This window comes from Schistocerca gregaria, chromosome 8, assembly GCF_023897955.1.
Source record: "Schistocerca gregaria isolate iqSchGreg1 chromosome 8, iqSchGreg1.2, whole genome shotgun sequence".
In the NCBI taxonomy this organism is placed as follows: Eukaryota; Metazoa; Arthropoda; class Insecta; order Orthoptera; family Acrididae; genus Schistocerca; species Schistocerca gregaria.
In genome coordinates, this window is record NC_064927.1 from 256,239,668 (window position 1) to 256,261,870 (window position 22,203).

The following is a 22,203-nucleotide window of genomic DNA, read 5'->3' on the forward strand; positions in this document are numbered from 1 at the left end:
GGGCAAACAATGGAAAATTGAGATTGGAATGTAACAATAATATGAAAAAGACAGTTGCTACTCAGCATATAAGGAGATGCTAACTTGCAGATAGGCACAACAAAAAGACGGTCACAAAATAAGCTTCCAGCCAACAAGGCCTTTGTCAAAAATGGAGATCAGACACACACACATGCACACGCAAAAACAGCTCATACACACGACCACAGTCTCCGGCAGCTGAAGACACTCTGTGAGCAGCAGCAGCAGTGTGTGATGGGAGAGGCAACTGGGTGGGGGGTAAGGAGGAGGCTGGAGCAGGGAGGGAATGGATACCAGGGTAGGGTTGGGGGACGGTGATGTGCCGCTGGGAGGTGTGCACGGACAAGGAGGGTAGGGAAGCTAGGTTCAGTCGAGAGGTTAGACAGAGGGTGGGTGAGAGGTGGGGTGGGGGGAGGGGGGTTGTAGCGGAAAAGGAGAGTATTAAAAAACTGGGTGTTTTGGTTGAATAGAGAGCTTTGTGTTGCTAGAACAGATAAGGGGTTATATGGATGAGGACAATGACCAATGAAGATTGAGGCCAGGAGGGTTACGGCAACATACGATATATTGCAGGGAGAGTTTTCGCCTGTGCATTTCATAAAAGGGGTGTTGGTGGGAAGGTTCCATATGACACAGGCTGTGAAGCAGTCGTTGAAAATGGTCACAGTTTGTGTGCAGCCATCCATATGAACAGACAGCTTGTTGGTTGTCATACCCACATAGAATGGTGCACAGTATGTACAGCTTAGCTTGTAGATCACATGACTGGTTTCACAGCTAGCCCTTCCTTTGTTGAGATAGGTGATGTTTGTGACCAGATCTCAGTTTGGCAACATTTTGTATAGCTAATTTTATGTGGTTACTCCACTTTGGGTCACTTCTGTCATGTTCTCCTGTTATTTTTGTTACTGTTTGCAGTGTAACTGAACAACAACAGAACTTTCAGCCTATTTCTCTGCAAGTGTCTCATGTATTTATGGGGCAACTTCCACCTCTGCTGTGGCCTTCACATGTACAACAATATTATCTGTAAACAGCATCTGAATTGGCAGAAAGAGATTTTGATGTTATACATAATTAGATTTTTTTGTATAATGTAAACAATAAATGCTGTATCATGCTCCTTTGGAGCACTCCTTGAGTTAGCTTTTATATTTGGTGAGATCTCTTTCTTTTTCTCACACAATCTTCTCTCTTCTGTTTTATGACTGTTAACATAATTATTTCTCACATTTCCACTTTTGTTAATTTTTAATTTTGGAAATCACCATTGGGATGGATTGATATTAGAATAAAAAAACATGCTGTTTTGAATTTAAGAAGAACACATTTTTTACAATTCTTAAACCAGAAATTGGAAAATCCAGAATGTAATAACAACATACCACATACAGGAGGTGTTGAGTTGCAGACAGTCACCGTGAAGAAGAATGTTACATATATCCAGCTATCAGACTATGAGTACAACTGGTAGTAACATGGTCTCTGGACACTAAGAACTTCCTGTGACTGTGTCCGACATAAGCAGTAATCTTTGTTGGGATGGGTAGTGTGGGTGCAAAAGGCACTTGGGGCAGGGAGGGGAGGAATAGCAAAGTAGGGGTGGGTCAAGAGCCTAGTGCTGCCTTTGGGAGCATAAAGGGGAAATTATAGGGCACAATGGTACAGCGTGCGTGACTGGGTTTACAAACTTTAGGAAGCGTGTATAAGACAGTGTGGCAAGTGGTAGCGTTGAGAAAGAGATAGACTAAGGAGAGATGTTCTGTGACGAATGTAGGGATTTGAGGAGGGACTGGAGATTCTGCTACAATCTGTGCCTGGAAGGGGTTGGTGGGAGGGGGGAGTAGAGAAAGGGAAAGAACTGTGTAGGTGCATTGGTGGGCTAGAAGGTGTGTGTAATACTAGAATAAGAGCAGGGTACGGGATAAGCAAGAGGAGAGGAGGAGGAGACTGGCTAGCGAATGTTGAGGCCAAGAGGATTACAGAAATGAAGGAGAGTTGCAGAGAGGATTCCAAACTATGAAATTCAGAAAAGATGGTATTGTTAAATCCAGAGGTACTGGCTGTGAAGCAGTTGTTAAAGTGAAGCACATGTATTGTGTAGGATGTGTGACATCTGGGTGGTCCAACAATCTCTTGGTCACAGTTTGGTGGTGTGTGTGAAGATACAGTTGTTCACGGTTGCCAGGAATGAGATTGAAAATTTAGAGTCAGAGTTTGGGAAAGTTAGTGTTCAATAGCAGCAAGGCCATGGGCATTGGGGATGTTCACATAGAGGGAGGTGGGGTCAACAGTGATGAGCTGGATGCTGGGTTGTAAAAGAACAGAACCTGTGCAGAGTCCGTACATAAAATGGCTGGTGTATTATAAACAGGAGGATAGGTTGTAAATAAAAGGGTGAAGGTATTGGTTCACAAGGTCAGATACTGTCTCTGAGGGTGCAGTAATCAGGCACAATGGTACAGCGTGCGTGACTGGGTTTACAAACTTTAGGAAGCATGTATAAGACAGTGTGGCAAGTGGTGGCGATGAGAAAGAGATAGACTAAGGAGAGATGCTCTGTGACGAATGTAGGGATTTGAGGAGGGACTGGAGATCCTGCTACAATCTCCAATATCTGAATAACAGGCAGCCTCATCATAGTTTCTTTTTATCCAAATGTTTTACCACTTTTAGCTTTGTATGTCTGTATTACAGTGCATATGTATTTGATTATGTTTCTCATTGCTATAGTGTACAGACTGTTCTATGATTTGCCATACAAATCTCAGTGGAATGGAAAATATGAAAAAGAGGTTGAATTCATACAGTTCTTAAATCTGTCTGTGAGTTGCATATTAATTTAGGCTGTTTGAGGTGTGTTCTTGTGTGCTTACTTCTGTAAATGAATGTGTGTGCTTTCAGAAGAATGCTTTGGCTGAAAGCTGAAAGTGTAATTGGCTTTTCATTGTGCTTGTCTACAACTCAACAAGTCATCTTTTCCTTCTTGTTGTTCTGGTGCTCAGTCCAGAGACTGGTTTGATGCAGCTCTCCATGTTACTCTATCCTATGCAAGCTTCTTCACCTCCCAGTACCCACTGCAACCTACATCCTTCTGAATCTGCTTAGTGTATTCATCTCTTGGTCTCCCTGTACGATTTTTACCCTCCACCCCAATACTAAATTGGTGATCCCTTGATGCCTCAGAACATGTCCTACCAACCGATCCCTTCTTCTAGTCAAGTTGTGCCACAAATTTCTCTTCTCCCCAATTCTGTTTAATACCCCCTCATCGGTTATGTGATCTACCCATCTAATCTTTAGCATTCTTCTGTAGCACCACATTTAGAATTTTTGATATTCGAACATGGAGTTTCCATTGTTTAAAGCTGGCTTTATCAGATTCAGTCTTTCTGAATGCCATGATTATTATTATTGTATTTTTAAAATCACTTGGTGGGCTTTCGAACCATTTGTCATCCAGCGACAGTTTATTATTTCCAGTTAAGATTTCTGAGGTTTTGTTTACACAAGGTCACATCTCTTGTTATACACTCCTGGAAATGGAAAAAAGAACACATTGACACCGGTGTGTCAGACCTACCATACTTGCTCCGGACACTGCGAGAGGGCTGTACAAGCAATGATCACACGCACGGCACAGCGGACACACCAGGAACCGCGGTGTTGGCCGTCGAATGGCGCTAGCTGCGCAGCATTTGCGCACCGCCGCCGTCAGTGTCAGCCAGTTTGCCGTGGCATACGGAGCTCCATCGCAGTCTTTAACACTGGTAGCATGCCGCGACAGCGTGGACGTGAACCGTATGTGCAGTTGACGGACTTTGAGCGAGGGCGTATAGTGGGTATGCGGGAGGCCGGGTGGACGTACCGCCGAATTGCTCAACACGTGGGGCGTGAGGTCTCCACAGTACATCGATGTTGTCGCCAGTGGTTGGCGGAAGGTGCACGTGCCCGTCGACCTCGGACCGGACCGCAGCGACTCATGGATGCACGCCAAGACCGTAGGATCCTACGCAGTGCCGTAGGGGACCGCACCGCCACTTCCCAGCAAATTAGGGACACTGTTGCTCCTGGGGTATCGGCGAGGACCATTCGCAACCGTCTCCATGAAGCTGGGCTACGGTCCCGCACACCGTTAGGCCGTCTTCCGCTCATGCCCCAACATCGTGCAGCCCGCCTCCAGTGGTGTCGTGAGAGGCGTGAATGGAGGGACGAATGGAGACGTGTCGTCTTCAGCGATGAGAGTCGCTTCTGCCTTGGTGCCAATGATGGTCGTATGCGTGTTTGGCACCGTGCAGGTGAGCGCCACAATCAGGACTGCATACGACCAAGGCACACAGGGCCAACACCCGGCATCATGGTGTGGGGAGCGATCTCCTACACTGGCCGTACACCTCTGGTGATCGTCGAGGGGACACTGAATAGTGCACGGTACATCCAAACCGTCATCGACCCATCGTTCTACCATTCCTAGACCGGCAAGGGAACTTGCTGTTCCAAAAGGACAATGCACGTCTGCATGTATCCCGTGCGACCCAACGTGCTCTAGAAGGTGTAAGTCAACTACCCTGGCCAGCAAGATCTCCGGATCTGTCCCCCATTGAGCATGTTTGGGACTGGATGAAGCGTCGTCTCACGCGGTCTGCACGTCCAGCACGAACGCTGGTCCAACTGAGGCGCCAGGTGGAAATGGCATGGCAAGCCGTTCCACAGGACTACATCCAGCATCTCTACGATCGTCTCCATGGGAGAATAGCAGCCTGCATTGCTGCGAAAGGTGGATATACACTGTACTAGTGCTGACATTGTGCATGCTCTGTTGCCTGTGTCTATGTGCCTGTGGTCCTGTCAGTGTGATCATGTGATGTATCTGACCCCAGGAATGTGTCAATAAAGTTTCCTCTTCCTGGGACAATGAATTCACGGTGTTCTTATTTCAATTTCCAGGAGTGTATATAAATTTCACATTCAAACATATTATTTCATTGTTTTAGTTTCTGAAATTATTTGATGCTGTCTAAATGTAAGAAATTGTAAATGTTGTCACTCCAGTAACTATAAATTTGGACTGTACACTGGTGAGCCAAATCATTATGACCACCTGGTTAATAGCTTGTTTGTCTGTGTTTTCAGTGAAATACATCACTGATTCTGTATATGAAGGATGAGACAGTTTATTGGTAGGTTTGTGGAAGTATGTGATATTAGATTTCTATGCATATGTCATGTAATTCACATAAATAATGGGCTGCTGATTTGCATAGACGGTGATGGCACCCAATAGCAACCCAGATGGGTTCCTTAGGATTTATATCAGGTGAATTTGGTCAACAAGACATGAACATGAGTTCACTCTCATGCTCCTCAAGCCACAGCCTGGTGCTGGCTCTGAGACAGGAACAGTTATACTGCTGAAAGCTGACATCACTGTCGGGAAACACATCAAGCATGAAGGAATGTAGGTGGCTCACAGCTGTCAGCATGTCTTCAATTGTTACCACAGGTCCCATGCAAATGCAGGAGAATGTCTTCTGTGGCATAATACTGCTCCCACCACCCTGTGTCCAAGGCACGCTGGATGTCTTGAGCAGCCATTCACCTCAGGGGTGGCATTTGTGGAGACGACCATCACCCTAGTGTCCCAAAGAGCCAACATGTATTACTGATTGATGATGGTGTCCTGATGGTCCTGTGCCCACTGTAATCATAACTGATGATGTCATTGAGTCAACATGCAAACACGTAGGGGTGGTCTCCTGCAGAGCTCCATGTTCAACAATGTACGATGAACAGTGTGCTCCGAAAATATTGTAGATGCACCAGCATTGTGTTCTTTCAGCAGAGATACCACACATAACCATCTATCCTACTTTACAGAGAAGACAAGCCTCTGAACCCCACATTCTGTGAAGAGTCATAGACGTCCAACCATTTAGCGCCTAGTGGTAGTTTCACAGTCCTTCTACCCATTTCCGTAGATGCTTGTGACAGTAGCATGTGAACATTCAATCAGCTTTGCCATTTTTGAGATACTCATTCACAGGCTCGGTGTAACAATAATCTGTCCTTCGTCAAAGTCGCTTATTTCAATGGACTTCCCCATTTGGAGCTTGTATCTTTGCTTGGGTGATCCCCCTTTGTGTCTGCTCCAGTTACATACTTTTGCTTTTGGTACTGGGTCACTTGCCTACAACACCACCAGGTTACATCCAATGTTACGATGGGCATTGGTCATAGTACAGGGTGTTTATAAATGAATATCAGGGTTTTAACGCTTTATAATATTTATTATATTAAACTTACAGATATAAATGATATGTCAAATGAAAGAGCAACTCAAACAGTTTTACTAAGAACCTTATAAATGTTCAATGTTAGCACCATTTGTCACATGGCACACATCAAGTCTATAGCCGAGTTCTTCCCAAACATTGATAAGTGTGTCTTCAGTGATTGTAGCAACAGCTGCTTCAATTTGGTTTCTTAATTCAGGGAGGTCTGCTGGTAGTGGAGGCACATACAAGCGATTCTTGATGAAGCCCCAAAGGAAAAAATAGCATGGCACTAGGTCAAGTGAATGTGGACGCCATGCAAAGCAAGCCCTCTCATTGGGCCCCTTGTGGCCTATCCAGCACTTGGGTACAGTGAAGTTCAACCAAGTCTAGCAGATAGCAGCGGAAACATTGCACACTGCGCATGCACACTGGTGCCAAACACAACTGTTTGAGTTGCTCTTTCATTTGACATATCGTTTATAACTGTAATTTTAATGTAATAAATATTATAAAGCGTTAAAAGCATGATATTCATTTATAAACACCCAGTGGTTTGGCTTATCAGTGTATTTACACTATGCATAGAAAATACTATGCCAGTGTTGCCTACAGAAGATAAAGATTTGGCATTTATGCATGTAGTTGCAAATAATTGTTATTCATTGAGTTTTAACAAAATTATCTGACATGTGTAATTTCTGATTATTTATTGTATTTTCAGGACGTGATGATTGCTCATTTGACAATGTCACACTATTTGGTGCATTGCGTAGATGGGAAAATGTACCAACAAGTTTGGGAACATATTGTGGCCAGGAACCACCATCTTCTGTCACATCCAGAGACAGATTGTCTATCATTTTCAGGAGTGATGCATACATTTCTAAGAGTGGTTTCTTGCTCAAGTACCAGGTTTACGGTAAGTAAAAGCTTTCTATTTGAGAAACATATATTCTAAGTGCTTCTTACACTTCTGTTGCATGATAAATACTATTTAATGTTGCTACCTTTACAGAACTAACATCATTTCTGAAAAGCACGTTATTTGCTGATTTATGCAGTTTCTTCAAAAACAATTTAAATTTTGTGACAATATCTGCAACATGTTTGTAAAAAAAGTGCTCTTTGAACATATTGAAATTGTGAACCTGTAAATGCAGTGAAAGGAGGGAGGGATGTGCTAATAGGAAACCCATACAAATCAGAACGTAAGTTTATATGATTGATCAGAGCAGCTATGGCATTTATCCATGTGAACTACTTATGTCTGCATTCAGGTACTTCAGCCATTAAATTATTGGCACTCAAACAACTCTGAACAACAAAAATTTATTAACTGAGACACATTGATTATAATCAAGACCATGAGCATTATAAATTGCAGTAAATTAACATAAGATGTGAGATGTGTCTATTGGGCAAATAAATTCTCACTGTCAAAAACGAGGAAGCATACCAAAACAATACAACAACCAATGCCGAAACAAGAGTACCTCTGGCAGCGGGGCTGTAAACTCAGTGATGACTTGTAGGTGACTGATTTGCTATACCAGATCCCTAGGGAGAAGTGGAGCATCCTCAAAATACATTTTCAAGCAATGAACTCAACATCCAGAGTTCCTTCTTTGGTCAAAATTGTGCATCTGTTTTGGATAGTGGTACCTGTGTGTGGGGCTGAGGTTGGTTTTGAGGCACAAGTGTAGCTCACACTTCTAGAAACAAATATGCAGATTCTATCCTGTAATTTGATACAGTAGTTTCACTACTTAGTCCAATAGCCAGTGATCATTCTCCTCTTTTGATTACCTAATGAGGGCCTGTGTACAGAGTTTGTAGAGGTGAGGGGTCTCGACCCCCAGCTGTGATCTCGGATTGTAGGACTGTTTTTAAATAGTGCAAAGGACAAATAAGACTAGGTAATGCAGTTGTCCAGCTGATGGCATGACACATTTATGCAGTCTTTAAAGAATTGTGCCATTGTTTGACCATGCCAGGTGGTAAGTGGTTGTCTGGTGATGGAGAGTGCCACAGAATTTGCTGTATTGCTTAGGTAACTCAGCTCTGACTCAGACTCTCTACCACAGCCCATAGTAATGTGCAGCAGACAAACGAAGTGAGGAACTAAATTTTAAATGAATGTTGTCAACTGATATAGCTTCTGGCCAACAGGTGAAATGATCAGTGTAGATAGTATAAGGGGCGTTCAAAAATAAACGAGCCGGAGGTATAATTACAGAAACCAGTACCTGTATCTTAGAAGTACTAATCCTGGGTTGTGAGACACTTGTCCCACTGTGACACAAGGCAGTGAATGGCTGTCTCATAAAATTCCTGGGGCTGTGATCTTAACCAGTTCTGCACATACAGTTGGACGTTGTCATCTGAGGTGAATTGTTTGCCCCTCAGAGCCTTTTTAAGGAGACCAAAAATGGCATAATCACAGGAAGAGAGGTCCAGACTGTATGGAGGGTGGCCGAGAACCTTTCATTTGAATTTCAGCAGGAGTACTGCAACTATCTTGGCTGTATGAGGATTTGCATTGTCAGGGTGCAGAATGACCCCACAAGTGAGATTGCCTGGTCGTTCCACAAGTGAGATTGCCTGGTCGTTTTGATTTGATTGGTTGGTGAAGGGTGGTTAAAGTTTGCGAGTAATGGTGGGCATTCATTGTTGTCCCGTACTGCAGGAAGTGAATCAGAAGGGGGTCATCTTGTTCAAAGAGGAACATCAGCATAACCCTTCCTGCACTTGTGTGGATGGCCTTGGCTTATTTTGGTGGTGGTGTCCCTGGATGCTTCCACTGGAGTCATTTTGATTCTGGTTGGAAGTGATGGCACCATGACTCATCTCTAGCCACACTCATGCCTTCCCAAGCATAACACTGCAGCTGAGCAAGACAGTGGGCCATTTGACATGCATTCTGGTGTGGTTGAAGACTGTGGGTCACCCCTTTGGGCACTCACTTTGCACATGTGCAGTCATTCCTTCATGATGGTGTGAACACTTCCAACACTCAATCCATCTACAGCGGCTTTGGCTTTCACTGTCACGCGGTGGTCCTGGGTAATGAGGGCATTCACCAGCTAGACAATGTCATTGGTGTGCTCCAGACCGTGCATCATCGGTTAATGATACCCATCCTTCCCTGAAGCGCTTGTGCCATGCCTTGACTCCTGCAAGGGATATGCAGTGTTTGCTGTGCACTTGTGACATTCAACGGTGAATGTCCATTCCTCCTACTCCTTCCAAAACACCTCTGCGCTCTTCTTTTGATACCTCTATGTCAGTGTTTTCAATGCAACTGGCAGCATTTGGATGATTTATGCATGCTGCTGCTAGCTCTGTATAATCATGTGATGTGCATGTGTGCCCTCTAGTGAGGGTTGTGAACTTCTATGCTCTGGTCGTAACCACACCTCGTTACACACACCATGATATTACCCTCCTGTCACCGGTTTGCACATTCCAGGCTCTGGCTCGTCTCCTTTTGAATGCCCCATATATTTATCACCAAGAGGAGGAACTGGACCCACAACGTCACTGTGGACATGCACGATTCACATTGCCATGTCTGGAAATTATCCAGTTGGTACATGCACATGATGAGCTATTTTACTGCCCTGATGTTGGAGGTCTGTATAAGCCCATTTGTGACAATTCTTCTGCAAACCAGGCCAGACAAAACCTTTGGACACAAGACAGGGTGATGGTCTAACATCAGGGTGGGATAGGTTGTGGAGGGTGTTTAAAGTATGTCTACAGAAAGGGGCTCACAGAAATGGAAGAGACCTTCCAATGAAAATGTTACAATACAGTTTGATGTCAGAAACAGGAACGTCAATGATTTGTAATTAAAGGCTGGACAAAACAGTGTGCAGTAAGTGCTGAAGTTCCTCATCAGCTGAGCTGAACAAAACCATTATCTTTTGTCACAGTGTTAACCTGCACCAGACAGTCAAGAGTCACATTGTTTTTATCACCAGTGTGGTAGATATTTGTGTTGAACTGAGCAGTGATTCAGGTGCTTGTATTTCCATGGTGAACATTTGTCTGAAAGCATTGATCAGTGGCTTGTGACTGATAAAGATCATAAATTCTCTGACATCCAACTATGGTCAAAGTTACTTGATTGCTTTGTACATAGACAGAAGCTCATGACCAGAAGTACTCCTTTTTTGTTGAGAAGTGGAGAGTTTATGTGAGGAGAAGGCAAGTGGTGACAAAGCACCATAAACATGCTGCTGCAACACTCCACTAATAACTGTTTAACTGGCATCAGCTACTAAAGTCAGTGGTGCACCCAATGCAGAGTGTGGGAATGCAGCATTTGCTAGGCTTTGCTTCACTGAATTAAAAGCAGAGCTCCTGTCATCTGTCCAGTGGGTTGGTGAATTCCACTTAGTTGTGAGGTCAGTAAGAGATGCAATTAGTGGTTCTTGCAATTTGGCTGAGTGGGGCAGACGTTGCCAATAAAAATTCAGCGCTTACAAGAAATGGCATAGCACCATGATGCATACTGACTGTGGTACCTTCACGATAGCTTCCACTTTTCTCTGATAATGGTGACCCTGCTAGTGAAATTAGATGACCCAAGAAGGAAATCTGAGGTTCGCCAAAAACTCACTTAGCATTGATCAACACCACATCATACTCTTCTAGGCATTTGAAAATCTCCACCAGATGTAACTGATATTGTTGTCCTGTGGCTGAAAAGACAGGGATTCATCCAAGTATGGAAAACCAAATGAGGGGCTCTGCAGCACAGAGTCAGTAAACCTCTGCCATGATTGAGCAACATGATTCAAACCAAATGTCATATAAAGACTTTCTAATAATTCGAATGGAGTGATTGTAGTAGTTTTTGGAATGTCTTCATTTTCCAGAGGAATATCCGTAAAAGCCTTTGCACAGTCCAGCACACAGAACACAGTCACACAATCAAGAGCCTAATTTTAGTCCATTAACAAAAGGCACTGGATATCTGTCTTGAATTCTTATTGCATTTAGCACACACTAATCACCACATGTGCCACATGCCACCCTTTATGAGTACCAGATGCAGTGGTGAAGATTAAGGCTACAAAAAGAGCAAATAACATCTTCCCGTAGCATTGAGTTAAACTTTGCATTTACAATAGTGAGATGATTGGGGAATAAACATCTACGATGGTTGAAATGTATGGGCCACAGTTGTTTTGGTAAAATGCGAAATGTTGTGACGAACGTTTCCTTCATGTGCTGTGTGGTCAGGTTAGGGCAGGAAACCAGTCAAGCAACTTGACAGATCTGTTTCCTGCTGTCTGCACTACCTTGGTGCTGTACACTACCATGTTTATCAGAATCCAGCAGTACAATGTCCAGTGATGCTATTGATGTGCCATGCATTTACTACATCAGGTTCCAGATGGTAAATGTGCCAGGAGGTTGGCACAGAATATATGCTCTGTGACATCTACAACAGTAAAATTCCAAATGAAGGCATGATACAGGTCCAAGTCCAGATAAATATGCTCTGAATCATAAGTGGCAATTAATGAGTTGTTAACAGTGGAAAGGAAAAATGAAGTTGGCTGGCAATTATACAGGAAAGTCCATGGGAAATTGCACATAACCAAGCCAATGTCACTAACATAGAGACACTGAGAGACAACTGTCCGGGAATTAGTGCACATATTTGCAACTGCTCCTGCCATTTGGATATGTTCAAGGTGAGTTACACCTACACACCACTCCTCAAATTTCTGGTGATATCAACATTTTGTATGTGATTGCTCTGTGTTACTTAGAACTGACAAGTTTGTTTCGGAATAACTGTGGGATTTTCTACAGTAATGATTTTCCTGTAACTGTGTTCAGCCAGCAGTTCACTAAGTTCACTAGCTAGAGCATTTGACAGGAAATCCTAATCTGCCCACATGAGTGAGAATGATGAGACACTGTTGCATGGTACAACTACAGTACTGATGACAGGATTATTGCATCCCGAGTCCTGTCAGTCAGATCTGCATTGATGTCCAAGGTCAATTTTGTCTGAGATGCTACTATGGCTTTAGATAGATACTCCAGAGCATATGAAGTAATGTTTTATGTACAGTTCTCATGTTGACTTTACCATGCATGTGCCTTAGGTATTGCAAAAGCACCATGTCGCTGATGTCTTCTTGCATTAACACTTAGTTCACATGCATTTATTGTGATGTAGAGATTCAGTGAATCAATTCTGTCTTCAGTTAACTATATGAAACTTGTGTGGGAGATGCTGTGATCGTGTCATCAACTTCAGCCACATAGTGTTGGCTGAGCTGACTGGCCACTAGAGCAAACTTAATAGATTCTGTGGTTATTCCTGTGTAATGAAAAGCAGCTCACACCTGCTCAAACCAAACCACTGGACTGTGAGACAAGAATGGTGGTAATCACACAGTGGACTTTGTGTGCCTGTGGAGTTTTTCATTTTTGTATTTTGAAAATTTTGTGCTCAGTCACAACGGTACTACTTATGTGTGTGTTAAGCTACATCAGCCATGTTAGCACACAGGATATTGGCACTTGCATAATTGCAGACAACAAACATTTATTTAGAGATACACGATGAAGATAAACATGACCTTAGACTTACGTTATTATTGTGCTCTTAAGCCCATAGACTGGTCTGATGCAACTCTCCATAGTACTCTATCCTGTGCTAACTTCTTCATCTCCATGTAACTACTGCATCCTACACCTGCCTCAGAACGTGTCCTACCGACCGATCCCTTCTTCTAGTCAAGTTGTGCCACAAATTCCTCTTCTCCCCAGTTCTATTCAGTATGTCCTCATTAGTTATATGATCTATCTTTCTGATCTCCAGCATTCTTCTGTAGCACCACATTTCGAAGATTCTAATCTCTTCTTGCCTAATTATTTATCGTCCATGTTTCACATTCATACATGGCTACACTCAATACAAATACTTTTAGAAAAGGCTTCCTGACACTTAAAATACACTCCTGGAAATGGAAAAAAGAACACATTGACACCGGTGTGTCAGACCCACCATACTTGCTCTGGACACTGCGAGAGGGCTGTACAAGCAATGATCACATGCACGGCACAACGGACACACCAGGAACCGCGGTGTTGGCTGTCGAATGGCGCTAGCTGCGCAGCATTTGTGCACCGCCGCCGTCAGTGTCAGCCAGTTTGCCGTGGCATACGGAGCTCCATCGCAGTCTTTAACACTGGTAGCATGCCGCGACAGCGTGGATGTGAACCGTATGTGCAGTTGACGGACGTTGAGTGAGGGTGTATAGTGGGCATGCGGGAGGCCGGGTGGATGTACCGCCGAATTGCTCAACACATGGGGCGTGAGGTCTCCACAGTACATCGATGTTGTCACCAGTGGTCGGCGGAAGGTGCACGTGCCCGTCGACCTGGGACCGGACCGCAGCGATGCACGGATGCACGCCAAGACCGTAGGATCCTACGCAGTGCCGTAGGGGACCGCACCGCCACTTCCCAGCAAATTAGGGACACTGTTGCTCCTGGGGTATCGGCGAGGACCATTCGCAACCGTCTCCATGAAGCTGGGCTACGGTCCCGCACACCGTTAGGCCGTCTTCCGCTCACGCCCCAACATCGTGCAATCCGCCTCCAGTGGTGTCGCGACAGGCGTGAATGGAGGGACGAATGGAGACGTGTCGTCTTCAGCGATGAGAGTCACTTCTGCCTTGGTGCCAATGATGGTCGTATGCATGTTTGGTGCCATGCAGGTGAGCGCCACAATCAGGACTGCATACGACCGAGGCACACAGGGCCAACACCCGGCATCATGGTGTGGGGAGCGATCTCCTACACTGGCCGTACACCTCTGGTGATCGTCGAGGGGACACTGAATAGTGCACGGTACATCCAAACCGTCATCGACCCATCGTTCTACCATTCCTAGACTGGCAAGGGAACTTGCTGTTCCAAAAGGACAATGCACGTCCGCATGTATCCCGTGCGACCGAACGTGCTCTAGAAGGTGTAAGTCAACTACCCTGGCCAGCAAGATCTCCAGATCTGTCCCCCATTGAGCATGTTTGGGACTGGATGAAGTGTCGTCTCACGCGGTCTGCACGTCCAGCATGAATGCTGGACCAACTGAGGCGCCAGGTGGAAATGGCATGGCAAGCCGTTCCACAGGACTACATCCAGCATCTCTACGATCGTCTCCATGGGAGAATAGCAGCTTGCATTGCTGCGAAAGGTGGATATACACTGTACTAGTGCCGACATTGTGCATGCTCTGTTGCCTGTGTCTATGTGCCTGTGGTTCTGTCAGTGTGATCATGTGATGTATCTGACCCCAGGAATGTGTCAATAAAGTTTCACCTTCCTGGGACAATGAATTCACGGTATTCTTATTTCTATTTCCAGGAGTGTATATACTTGGTGTTAAAAAATTTCTCTTCTTCAGAAATACTTTTCTTGCCATCGCTAGTCTACATTTTATATCCTCTCTACTTCGACAACCTTCAGTTATTTTGCTCCACAAATAGCAGAACTCATTGACTACTTTAAGTGTCTCATTTCCTAATCTAATTTTCTCATCATCACCTGATTTAATTAGACTACATTCCATTATCTTAGTTTTGCTTTTGTTGGTGTTCATCTTATATCCTTCTTTCAAGACACTGTCCAGTCCGTGCAACTGCTCTTCCAAGTCCTTCGCTGTCTCTGACAGAATTACAACGTCATCAGTGAACCTCAGTGTTTTTATTTCTTCTCCATGGATTTTAATTCCTACTCCTGGTTTTTCTTTTATTTCCTTTACTGTGTGCTCAATACACAGAATGAATAACACCAGGGATAGGGTACAACTCTGTCACCCTCCCTTCTCAACCACTGATTCCCTTTCGTGAACCTCTACTCTTATAACAGCCATCTGGTTTCTATACAAATTGTAAATAGCCTTTTGCTTCCTATATTTGACACCTGCTATCTTCAGAATTTGAAAGAGAATATTCCAGTCAAGATTGTCAAAAGCCTTCTCTAAGTCTACAAATGCTAGAACTGTAGGTTTCCTTTTCTGTAACCTATCTTCTAAGGTAAGTCATAGAGTCAGTGTTGCCTCATGTGTTCCGACATTTCTATGGAATCCAAACTGATCTTCCCCAAGATCAGCTTCTATCAGTTTTTCCATTCATCCATAAAGAATTCGAGTAAATATTTTGCAGCTGTGACTTATTAAACTGATAGTTTGCTAATTTTCACACCTGTCAACACCTGCTTTCTTTGGGATTGGAATAATAATCTTCTTCTTGAAGTCTGAGGGTATTCACCAGTCTCTTACATTTTGCTCACCAGACGGTAGAGTTTTGTCATGGCAGTCAGTAGTTCTAATGGAATGTTGTGTGCTCCTGTGGCCTTGTTTTGACTTAGGTCTTTCAGTGCTCTGTCAAATTCTTCATGCAGTAATATATCTCCCACTTCATCTTCATCTACATCCTCTTCCATCTCCATAATATTGCCCTCAAGTACATCACCTTTGTGTAGACCCTCTATACACTCCTTCCAACTTTCTGCTTTCCCTTCGTTGCTTAGTACTGGCTTTCCATCTGAGCTCTTGATATTCATATAAGTGTTTTTTTTTTTTTTCTCCAAAGGTCTCTTAATTTTCCTGTAAGCAGTACCTGTCTTACCCTAAGTGATATATGCCTCTACACCCTTACTTTTATCCTCTAGCCACCCCTGCTTAGCCATTTTGCACTTCCTGTCAATCTCATTTTTGAGACGTTTGGATTCCTTTTTGCTGACTTCACTTACTGCATTTTTGTATTTTCTCCTTTCATCAGTTAAATTTAGTATCTTTTCTGTTACCCAAGGATTTCTACTAGCCCTCGTCTTTTTACCTACTTGATCCTCTGCTGCCTTCACTATTTCATCTCTCAAAGGTACCCATTCTTCTTCTACTGTATTTCTTTTCCCTGTTCCTGTCAGTCGTTACCTAATGCTCTCTCTACAATCTCTGGTTCTTTCAGTTTATCCAAGTCCCGTCTCCTTAAATTCCCACCTCTTTGCAGTTTCTTCAATTTTTATCTACATTTCATAACGAATAGATTGTGGTCAGAGTGCACACCTGCCCCTGGAAATGTCTTACAATTTAAAACCTGATTCTCAAATCTCTGTCTTACCATGATATAATCTATCTGAAACCTTCCAGTGTCTCCAGGCCTCTTCCACATATACAACCTTCTTTCATGATTCTTAAACCAAGTGTTAGCTATAATCAAGTTATGCTATGTGCAAAATTCTACCAGGCAGCATCCTCTTTCATTCCTTACCCCCATTGCGTATTCACCTACTACTTTTCCTTCTGTTCCTTTTCCTACTATCGAATTCCAGTCACCCGTGACTCTTAAATTTTCATCTCCCTTCACTACCTGAATAATTTCTTTTATCTCATCATACATTTCTTCAATGTCTTTGTCATCTGTGGAGCTAGTTGGCATATAAACTTTTACTAATGTGGTGAGTGTGGGCTTCATGTCTATCTTGGCTACAATAATGCATTCACTGTGCTGTTGGTAGTAGCTGACCTGAACTCCTATCTGTTATTTATTCTTAAACCTACTCACCTGACCAGAAGTCTTGTTCCTCCTGCCAACAAACTTTACTAATTCCCACTATATCTAACTTTAACCTATCCATTTCCATTTTTTAATTTTGTAATCTACCTGCCCGATTAAGCGATCTGACATTCCACACTCTAATCTGTAGATTGCTAGTTTTGTATCTCCTGATGATGATGTCCTCCTGACTAATCTCCACCTGCCGGAGATTCGAATAGGGGACTATTTTACCTGAGGAATATTTCACCCAACATGCCATCACCATTTAACCATATAGTAAAGCTAAATGCCCTCAGCAAAAATTATGGCTATAGTTTCCCCTTGCTTTCAGCTGTTCACAGTACCAGCACAGCAAGGCCGTTTTGGTTAATGTTACAGGGCCAGATCAGTAAATCATCCAGACAGTTGTCCTGCAATTTTTGAAAAGTTTGCTGCCCCTCTTCATGAACCACACATTTGTCTGTTCTCTCAACAGATACCCAGCTCCATTGTGGTTGCACCTACTGCAGCACACAAGCCTCCCCACCAACAGCAAGGTCCTTGGTTCATGGGGAGGGGGGGGGGGGGCGCTTAGACCTATAAATTGCTGTAAATTAATGCTTGCTATGATGTGTAGTCTATTGAGCAAAGAATTTCTTAATGTCTAAACAAAACACCATCCAATGCTGAAACACAAAATGTCTTAACACTTAAAGATTCTATTAGGGACCAATGCTCTTCATTGTGCTTGAAAGCCACAGATCGCTACAGAAAGAATGCAACAGTGCTAAGTGAAGACAAAAAATCAGGACAGCTCGAGAGAAGGACATGTGTGTGGAGATGGATTCGTTCTCACCTGTTTATTTAAATATGACTGTTGTACCGAACTGATTGTAGGATGTTAACAGCTTCAAGTTGTGGTACAAGGACTGTATATTGTTGTGAGTTTTGCTGCATACATTGTAGAGCAGCAGCTAGCATTGCTAATTGGCATGATGTGGGCCATCAGTTGAAACCCTATCATGATCAAAGATTGGTTATTTGCCTGTTTATGTATCATTTCTGGAAGATTATCAAAGCTTCTCATGTTTGTAATGTTTGTTTATTCTGGAATATTCAATGTCTGTGTAACAGCAGCACTCTCCGACCATGAAAAGAGTTCTGTTGTAACTGTACATTGATGTCAGTAATAAACGCTTTTTCAGTACTAAATCTTGTACCTCGTCAATTATTCTGGTTATGTTGTGATACATCACCATGGCTCCAATCAGGCAATGTAAAAGCCATCATCTAGGTGTACAGGAACCAGGATACATTAAGTAAATCATTTGAAAAGTTCATATATTTAGGAAACCAATGGATTCCAACCAGCAGTAAGACAACTACATATGAGGCTCCCATCAGTGTTTCCTGGAAACCTGTGATGGCCTCCCGAATGTGATCACTGTGGCATTTGTAGAAGACCACTATGACCTCACCTCTTTCGTATTGCATGTAGTAAAGGAGAGATACTGCAGTTTTATGCAGCCAGAAATGTCACACCAAGAACATTTGAGATATCAGCCATGAATGTTATTCCTATCCGTCAGGAGAAAATATAGAATGTTGAAGAAAGGGCTATCAGCGTTTGGCACCAAAATTCACCACCATTCGAATGTACCATGAAGAATGGATTGGCCAACTTGGACATATGCCTCAGCTATCAAACGGCAATCCAATAACTGACAAATTCATGTACAGCAAATTTCTCCGCCAAGCATAATGCCCAATAGAAAAATACACTCATGCTCATAAATTAAGGATAATTGCAGAATGTGGTGCCACACAACATGGCACTACACAAAACTGTCACTGATATCATAGACACATAGGGAACACACATGACACAGATCTGTAAGTCCAGAGTATTGGTAATAAGTTGAGAAACCTGTCCCAAAACACATGTGCTTCCAAATGCCACTGTTTCCTGCACATGTACCCCGACATCAATATGGGATATGATCACCATGCACATGTACACAGGCCACACAACTGGTTGGCATACTCTGGATCAGTTGGTTGAGCAACTGCTGGGCTATATACTATCATTCTTGCACCAGTGCCTCTCGGAGCTCCTGAAGTGTCCTAAGGGTTTGAAGATGTGCAGCGATACATCAACCAAGAGCATCCTAGATGTGCTTGATGGGGTTTTTTGTCTGGACAACACTCAGGCCACTCCATTCGACTGATATCTTATGTTTCAAGGCACTCCTCCACGATGGCAGCTCAGTGCGCTGTGCATTATCATCCATCAGGAAGAAGTTGGGACCCCCTGCACCCCTGAAAAGGCAGACATACTAGTGCAAAATGGTGTGCCAACACACCTGACCTGTTAAGTTCCTCTGTCAAAGACATGTAGGGGTGTATGTGCACCGATCATAATCCCACCCCACATCATCAAATCATGACCTCCATATAGGTCCCTGTGAAGGACATTAAGGGGTTGGTATCTGGTTCCTGGTTCATGCCAGATAAAAACCCAGCAAGAACCACTGTTCAGACTATACCTGGACTCATCCATAAACATAATCTGGGACCACTGTTCCAATGACCATGTACTGTGTTCTTGACACCAGGCTTTATGGGCTCTCCTGTGACCAGGGTTCAGTGGAATGCACCTTGCAGGTCACTAGGCAAATAAACCATGCCTGTTCAGCCATCTGTAGACCGTGTGTCTAGAGACAACTGTTCCAGTGGCTGCGGTAAGGTGCCGAGCAAGGCTACTTGCAGTACTCCATGGCGTCTATGGGCGCTGATGGTGGGATATCGCTCTTCTTGTAGTGTTGTACATTGTGTACGTCCCGTACTGTAGCGCCTGGACACGTTTCCTGTCCACTGGAATCATTGCCATAATCTTGAGATCACAGTTTGTGGCACACGGTGGGCCTGTGCTACGATCTGCTGTGTTTGACCAGCCTCCAGTCGCCCGAGTATTCTACCCCTCATAACATCATCAATATGTGTTCTTTGAGCCATTTTCCACACACTGTCCTCCCATATGACATTTACCAAGTTGTCAGGAAATCTCATTGATGGCCATCCTGTCTAGGTACTGACTAAGGGGATCCTTTTCTGCTATGTCAAATGCTTATTGTTACCAGCTATGGAATGCTATGTTCATGACAGTGATTGTTTGAGTGTCACAAAGGGGAAATTCATCCAGCTGATGGGAACCTGTTTTGCAAGAATAAATATCAATGACAGAACACAACCCTTTGAAACTGTTGTTTAGACAGACTAGAGTCATAATTTTATTCTTGGATGGGAGTTTTTGCAGGCATCACATGCAGTCATAGAGTATTGAAAATCTTTGCTCTAGGTTAATGAAGCTGTTCCAACAAGTGCACGCGTTTGCATTGAAGGTATTATCCTGCCATCATCAGTGAGATGAGTTCCAGTCATCAATGTAGATTCTCAGTCAAACTGTGAAATTTTTGTTGATCACAAAAAGCTACCCACTCTCACGAAATAAATGCCACTGATGATCATAAGCACTTGCAGGTGTTCAGGAGAAATTTTCATCACTAACTGTAATTAGCAGCCACAACTCAGCCTTAAAAGTACTTTCATAGGAAGAACCAAATTAGTCAGAGATAGGTAACTCAGAGCCATCAACAAAGAATCGTACTCTGCTACCACTATAGACAATGCAGTGGCAGAAGTTACTGTTACACTGCCAGTAGGACCTGGCCTCTCTGAGAAACAATATCGGTGAGAACTACCCATTACGCACCAGTTTTCAGATACTTTCAAATTTTCAATGGCGAAAAGATACACCAAATATCCCATTATAAAGCACTGTATAAACACTGGGGTCCATCCACCAATTAGGCAGCATTTGTATAGGTTGTCTCCGATGTCTCATACAGGGTGTCTTCAATGAATGATGCATAATTCAGGAGGAAGTCAAGAAGATGTTGTAAGATGACATCACAAAACCTTCAGCAAGTCCTTGGTCCTCTTCTGTAGTCTTTGTGAAGAAGAAGGATGGCATGGGAAGTTCCCCCATTACCTGCTAACAACTAATCAAAATCAAAAAGAAATACATTTATCATTTGCCAAACATTGATGACACCCTAGACTGTTTGAAAGGGGCAAAGTATTTCACAACTGTGGACATGTAGGCAGGATACTGGCAAACTGAGGTTATTGGGGAAGATTGGGAAAAGACTGCCTCCATAATGTGTCGTGTCAGTGAGTTCAAAGTTATGCTGCTGGGTCTATGTAATTCTCCAGCCACCTCCAAGTGTATGATGAGCAACTTGCTTTGACACCTTAAATAGATTACATCTCTTTGCTGTCTGGCTGACACTGTAATTTTTTGAAGACATTTGAAGAATATCTGACATCTGTGTTGTAGTATTTTGAGACTGCAGGTCTCTGCCAGCGTCCAAAAAAAGTGCCTTTTAGTCACTCAAGAAACAAAAATTTAGGATTATCTGGTTAATGGCAGGAATCTGTCCTGATGCAGAGAAAATAAGACCAGTCACTAATTTTTTGAGCCCTTGTCATGTTCGTGGTGTGAGAACTTTTATTGGAATGTGTTTGTGCTACTGGTGCTTCATAAAGGTCTTCTCTACCAAGGCACGTTCCTTGCAAGAACTACTACAGGGAGACACCAAATTTTCCTGGAACAAAGTGCATAAAAGATCTTTCCTTGTTCTTAGGAAATGCTAACATCCTCCCCAGCCCAGCACTGCATGGTGAAAATTCTGAGACAGAACTTGACACTGATGCTAGCAGATACGGGATAGATGCAGTTCTGGTACAAATATAGGAAGTTGCTGAAAAAGTGATAGCATTTATTCACAGAGTATTCTACAATCCTGAGATGAACTACTCTACAATTGAGAAAGAGTGCCTTGCAGTTATTTTGGCCATCAACAAGTTCTGTCCGTATTCAGCGTGTGATGGACCACAATTCTGTATGCTGGGTCAACTGGCAAGTGGAGCACTGACACTTCAGGAGGATGAGGTCACAGTGGTATGCAAAAATGGACACAAATTGTTTTTGAAGGAATTCTTTGGTGAATGACATCAGCATGGACAAAGTCTCAGACGTCACTGCATTAAATGACACTACTGACATTGCTGAAAACCATAGAGGCATTGAAAGAGGAGGAACTGACCAAAGCATAATTCCAAGTAATAAAGGGAACTTTCTGATCTGTAATTATTATGTAACAACACACAAATATTACAGATGAGTGAAAATACTTTACCAATAATAACTGGACAAGTGTAAGTATGGCTTGCATACTGATATTTCAGTACAAACTTCATTATGTATACAG

The 22,203-nt window shown here is 43.3% G+C and overlaps 1 protein-coding gene across 1 annotated transcript in view; it reads left to right on the top strand.

Annotated features, from left to right (window-relative positions):
* Nucleotides 1–22,203, top strand: part of LOC126285435 (cubilin-like) — a 780,558-nt gene that overhangs the window by 645,229 nt on the left and 113,126 nt on the right. The window contains exon 56 of the mRNA XM_049984824.1: nucleotides 7,018–7,215. Coding sequence (XP_049840781.1) covers nucleotides 7,018–7,215 — 198 coding nt within the window. The remainder of the gene's footprint in view (nucleotides 1–7,017; nucleotides 7,216–22,203) is intronic.